The sequence below is a fragment of the Acanthisitta chloris genome, unplaced genomic scaffold (assembly GCF_000695815.1).
Source record: "Acanthisitta chloris isolate BGI_N310 unplaced genomic scaffold, ASM69581v1 scaffold1510, whole genome shotgun sequence".
Taxonomy (NCBI): Eukaryota; Metazoa; Chordata; class Aves; order Passeriformes; family Acanthisittidae; genus Acanthisitta; species Acanthisitta chloris.
The window spans coordinates 5930-12340 of NW_008652000.1; the positions used below are offsets into that span (position 1 = coordinate 5930).

Here is a 6411-nt window from a genome sequence, read left to right on the forward strand (position 1 = left end):
GAAACATTTAAAATAAACTCTTTTATTTGTTAAAAATACAATTATTGTGCCTAAAATAAAGTAGCTCTGACTCTCTTTGGTGAAAGGCAAAACATCAGGATCCCATAAAGTTTCTAGTGACAAAACACTCACCAAGGGGTTTTGTTTTCTTGTTTTTCATGGTCTTTGTTCAATGTACAGCAGTAAATGCCTGTACCTTTTACAGCTTTTAAAAGCCAATAACTCAGGTTTCTCTGCTCTGAGAGCTAATAGTGATTATTAGTTTAGTACTATTCAATAAGTGCTAAAGCTCTAAAAAATTCCAGAATCCTGTCTTTAATTCCATTATGTACTTTTTTTCAGCTCAGAAGATAAAATAACTGTTCATTTCATCAACCGTGATGGTGACAAACTAACAGCCAAAGGAAAACCTGGGGATTCACTGCTGGATGTTGTTGTGGATAATAATCTAGACATAGATGGTTTTGGTAAGTAAATTCACTGAACATTCTATTCAATGTCTAGAAATTGTGTTCCAGTTTATGCATAAATATTTAGGGTAATTTAGGTTGGAAAAGACTCTTAAGATTATCCAGTCCAACTGTAAGGGAATATTTATTTATGAATTTATGTATAAAACCTAGCTGTTCTTTATTTGGAGGGAAATGTGGACAGAGTGCTGTCAAGGTGGAATCTGAAAGATGCTACCTGCAGGCTCCTCTGAGCTGAAAGGTTCTGAAAGCAACACAAAACTGGTGTATTTCTAACAGTGTCTGATTCCTTTGATAGTATCATACTGTTTCAATTTATTATCAGGTTTAGTAATTTCTGTGTTTAGAAGAAAAAATGTAACAAGGGGAAAACTTAATCTTAGCTATTTACTTCTATCACTAGAGGGCATCCCACGTGCAGTAATAATAGTAGAAATACCATTGTATAAAGGCTTACAAAACTATTGAATGATTTGCCTGCACTCAATTTGTTTGCTACTGGTAGCTTTACAGTTGTGGAAGATCTTCCAGTGTTCAAGTAGACTGCTCAGCGTTCTTTCCTTCCCTCCCACCCCTCCCCTATCCCCCCAACATTAAAGATGCTCAAACTAACTGCTGGTCTCACAAATTTTGTATTTGGCACTTTATTTAAGCTCTGCTTTTTCACACGCATTTGAAGAGGTGATATGTTTTAAAATTCACATCTTCTAGTGCAGTGTCGTGCTTGTTTTGAATATATGCTGTTGATCCCATTACTACATGTAACAGCATGGGGCTTTCTGTGTGGGTTTTGTAGTCTGATGATGAATTCCACTGTTTGTTTCATAGCAGTGGTTATACATACAGCCTTACTTCCCTTACTTGCATAGGAGTACAGAGGTGTTGTGGTCACAGTATTCTGGGTTCTGCTTTCCCTGGAAATGAGTAAATAAAAGGAAATTGTCTCATGTGTTACCTGCTTCTCTTTTACCAATTTGAATTGGAGCCTGGGGTTTTGTGTGTGTCATGGTGTAATCTCAGCCATCAGTTGAACCTCGTGCAGGTGCTCACTCACTCCCCACCAGCAGGACTGGGGAGAGAATCAGAAGGGTAAAAGCTAGAAAACTTGTGGGTTGAGATGTAGACAGTTTAATAGAGAATGCAAAAGCCATGCACACAAGCAAAGCAAAGCAAGGAAGGAATTCACTGCTTCCCACAGACAGGAGGTGTTCAGCCATCTCCAGGAGAGCAGGGCCCATCACATGTAACAGTTCCTTGGGAAGACAAACACCATCACTCCAGATGTCCCCCCTTCCTCCTTCTTCCTCCCATCTTATATACTGAGCATGATGTCATATGGTATGGAATATCCCTTTGGTCAGTTTGGGTCACCTGTCCCAGCTGTGTCTCCTCCCAGTCTCCCATGCACCTCCAACTTCCTTGCCAGCGTGGCAGTGCGGAAAACAGCAAAGGCCTTGGCTCTGTGTAAGCTCTGCTCAGCAATTACAAAAATACCTCCATATTATCAACCCTGTGTTCATCACAAATCCTAAACATAGCTCCATACTAGCCATTGTGAAGAAAATTTATTTCACCCCAGTCGAAACTAGCACAATGTGCCTCAAACACCATCTCCACAGTATTCAGCTTTTTACCCCTATTGAAGTTGCATGTTTCTTTTTCAACAACGTGGAGAGCTTGGTGCCTGCCTGATAGAGTGACAGAGATCAGATTGGTAGCATTCAAATTTTTACTGTCTTGTGATGACCTAACTGCTCTAGCAGGTAAGTGTAGTTGATTGCCCAGTAATACATGTAAGCCTCTTTAGCAGAGATAAAACCTTTCTTTCTAGCCTGACTACCTTTGTTGCTGTCAACTAGTGTTCTGTTGAGTGAGAAGAAAAGCCAAGTATAAAATCTCTCCTACTGGTACTTGTGAGGATTATTTTTGTGTATCTTCTGTTGAACTTCTTGAGCAAACCTCCTCATAACCATGGGAAAGAGAGGAAGAATCAGCCTTGGAAATAAATAAAGTAATGTTGATGGACAGCATGATCTGCTTTTGTGTTCTTGTAATAGAAAACTTTTCTCTCTTGATATGGTAGAAAGGGAATTAGTTAAGTATTTTAATTAATTATAGAATTTTTAAAAATTTAATGTTGTAGGAGTAGTAAAAATACTATTGACAGTTGAACACAGAGTAGGTATATGAATGTGGAAATACATGAAACATTAATTTTGCTAATCAACAGTGACTTCTTTTATGAGACAAATGTATATGGAGGATTTATACTGAAATTCTGCTGCAATTTGAAATTTGAGTTTCTGTTATCTTGATTTATTATTTTCTTTAGGTGCTTGTGAAGGAACACTAGCCTGTTCAACTTGTCATTTGATATTTGAAGACCACATATTTGAGAAACTGGATGCCATTACTGATGAAGAGATGGACATGCTGGACCTGGCATATGGCCTCACAGAAACGTAAGGCAACATAACACTTCACTGCATCAAAGAATGGAAAGAAGGGTTTGCAGGTGGTGCAGTCCAATATTTTTGGAGTGCTTTAATGAGCTTTTAATGAATAGCTGTTTGGGTTCTGTTACACGAATGGGACTGCCAAGTTTAAATATTGTTTATCTGAATTCGTATTAAAAAGATGTCAGTATTGGTTTGTAACTGAAAAGTTTCAGTTGCCGGTACTTGGTCTTCAGAGGTGTCTGATGTAGAAATGTTAGATACTACAGTGTGACCCAAAACCCAGTTCCTTCAACAGAAGCTCTGCTGCTGCTGTCCTGTGTGTGAATTTTCTTGTTTCTCTTCCCTTCCATTTTCTGTCTCTGTTAGTCTGTAGATAGTCAATGTATTTTATGAATGTGTTTACATTAGGATTTTAGGTTTCGGTCAGATCTTCTTTTCACAGAATCACAGAAGGGTTGAGGTTGGAGGGGACCTCTTGAGGTCAACTGGTCCAACCCCCTGCTCAAACAGGGCCACCTAGATCTGATGCCAAGGACCATGTCCAGACAGCTTCTGAATATCTCCAAGGATGGAGACTCCACAATTTCTCTGGTATTTATGTACATTGCTAAGATTCTTCCTTCGAGCCTTCTCTGGGACAGTGTTCCACATATCAGTGTACCTAGTTGTGGTGCTTTGGCTAGAGTCAGACTCGTCTCAGAGTGCTCTTGGTGCACACAAGCTAGATTCCCTTGTGGGAGAAACTGATCCTAGTGTGCTCTGACTGCTGATAGGCATTAGGATTAGACTAGTGGTAGTCAAAAGTAACCCTCTGTTCTGCAACTCTCCCACCATCATGTCTCATAGTTAGGGTGTCACATCCTCATTGCAGACCCATTCCTAGTGGGCTGCTCTACTTGCTGGTGTACATAAAGCTTTCATCATGGAACATGCCCACATGAACAGTGTGCAGCTGTGCCTTACAAGGTTCCATAAGCCCTTTCCTTCATGTTTTAGTGGAACTACTTGTTGAAGTTTTTGAGAATCTTTCCAGTGATGTCAGAGGCTTTATACCTAGCCTGTGTAGAGTTTTTAATGTCTCTGCTAAGAAGTACTCCAGATTAACTCATCTGTCTCCTTAGATCAGTAGTGGGAATCCTGTACTCATCATTTCTACATGACAGTACCCTTTGTCACTTCAGCCAAATCTTAACTTTTCTGGAAGGTTGTAAAGCCAAAGAAGTGAAGCTGTGAGAAACTTGTTGCAGCTTCTTTTGTTTTATCCATTTTCCTGTCTCCCAAAAACCCATTTTCAGGTTTGAAAAAATCATAAACCTATTAAATGTGAATTTACTTCATGCTTACCATCTACCATAATTTTCCTAGGAGTAACCAATTCCTAAATAGCTCTGGAGGCCAATGATTTAATAAAAAACTGTTTCCTTTGGCTGTTTCTTAATTAAAGCAAAGAGATTTTACTAGAGAACTGAAAACCAGTAGAAAGCCAGAGCTCTCTGTTTAAATGTTTGTATTTTTTTCCTCTAAGTTCTTCATGCCAAATTAAGTTTTAGACTCTTGGTACTTCTGTTAGATTTTCCTAGCATCATATGTTCTTCCCATGGCCAAGGATCTGTCATATGTGTGAGAGGATGATTTTTCTGGAAGCAGCTTAAAGTGATTTCTTTATATCTGCTGGAGGTTACCTGGGCTCCTATGCTGATACAAATTTGTGTAATGGAGATAGAATACTATGCTCTGTCATAGGTGTGAGGGTAAAAGCTTTTGCTTGTCAGTGACTGTATTTGGGAAAGTTTCAGCCAGCAACTGCTATGAAAGCTCATGTTTTTAAAAATGAGTGATTAACTAGAAAGGTTAAAAGGAAATTTGTTTTGATTAACTGCAGAACAGTAGAGATAATTAAAAGTAGTAAAATAGGGGGAATGCAAACCCTGGCAAGTTAAATGTTTAAGAATACTACTGAAGGAAAAATAAGCTGAAAACAACTTGCCAAAAGTAGAAAAATATTTTTTGTTTCTAACCTGTCAGAAACAGGAAACTTTTTATATGAAGAGCCAATGGATGATGTAGAAGATGCACTTAAAATAGAGAAAGGTAGCATAAAAGTGAAGTTTATTTTGCCTTGTTGTCTCCAGAGATGATGTGGGATGTCCATGTACTGGAAGGTTTCTTTGCAGCGGGCTTCCTGGAGTATCTTGTCTCAAACTGATGTGTCCGTAGAAGTAGTATTACAGCAGATAAATAAAATGGGTAGTAACAAATAGCAAGGGCTAGATAGCATTCAGCCAGGAGCTCTACAGGAATTCAGGATGAGCTGCTGTTTGTAAGACTTAGCTCTAGAAATACTTTACTAAGTTTTGAGTTTCAGTGGAATAAGAGTAAAGGCCCTATAAGGGATAAGTAATTACTTAAAATAAAATCATCTCTTAAGGAGATAGAAGTATTAGGCTGTCTGGTAAGAGTATGTGATCAAGTGTGTGATCTAAAAGTGGTCGGTGCTAGGTTTTGCTTAGTGAGCATATTTGTGAAAGACTTTGGAAACCAGGCTGAAGAGTGAGGTTTGTGTGTAGGGCTTTGGTAATCTGTGGTAGTATAAAGGCTGTCAGTGAAGACAGGCACAAAGATCTTGTGGTATTGAGCAGTAGGAAGTGACATTTGGAGTTAAAAGGTGCAGATTAATGCTTATGGAAAGGTGAGTAGAGGAGTGGTTAACTTTACATTCTTGAAATAGGCTGTCAGCTAGCTAGTGCCTTTCCAGGGCTGGTCCTATGGAATCCTTGCAGATGTTTTCAGTATTCTGTACTTAAGTACTGAGACATGGACATTGAATTAAAGATATCCAGCAATAAAAGCAGCTTGTGATGTTTGTAGAATTTTGTTGTGATATTAAATCTTCTGATTTTAATTGCTTGCATAGAACATCTTTTCTTTCGTGCAGAATGCTAGGTAGAAAAGTGAAGGACTGTATCTCCTCAGGTGCCTTGAGTGTTTTATCCTTCTTCCTGTATTTCTTGTCTTTTCACTCATGCTTTTGTGGCTTACTGTCCCAATCTTGAGTTTTTTAGTTTGAAAACAGTGGACCTCGATGGGGTTGAGTCTGCTTTTTGAGGCTTTCATTCAGATTCATTGCCGCTGTCTCTTTGGAGATGCCAGATATTCCTCGGGGAGACCAAGCATCACTCCCTGCACTTGACTGACCTCTTAGTGACCCACTGAAGATGGAAGAGTCACCCTTATTATATATTGTCTCAGTAAGCAGGAAGTACTCAGAGTGTGCCTTTCCAACGTGCTGAACCCTGTTACTGAACATAATCATTGTTATTGCCACACAGATCTTTGCGTTGATGCATAGAGTTCGCTACTGTGCTCGATTAAGACCATGCACAAGAGTGACTGTTTCTAGTTCATGACATGTCTGACTGAGTGATGGTTGAATGCTGGAGGCATAGGGGGGTAAATGCCATTAGATGTCTGATGGGCTAGAA

The 6411-nt window shown here is 39.2% G+C and overlaps 1 protein-coding gene across 1 annotated transcript in view; it reads left to right on the top strand.

Annotated features, from left to right (window-relative positions):
• Nucleotides 1-334: 334 nt before the first annotated feature.
• Nucleotides 335-6411, top strand: part of FDX1 (ferredoxin 1) — a gene marked incomplete at its 5' end in the record, with an annotated part of 6213 nt that continues 136 nt past the window's right edge. Inside the window, 2 exon segments of the mRNA XM_009075281.1 lie at nucleotides 335-467; nucleotides 2803-2937. Of these exon segments, the coding sequence (XP_009073529.1) occupies nucleotides 335-467; nucleotides 2803-2937 (268 nt within the window).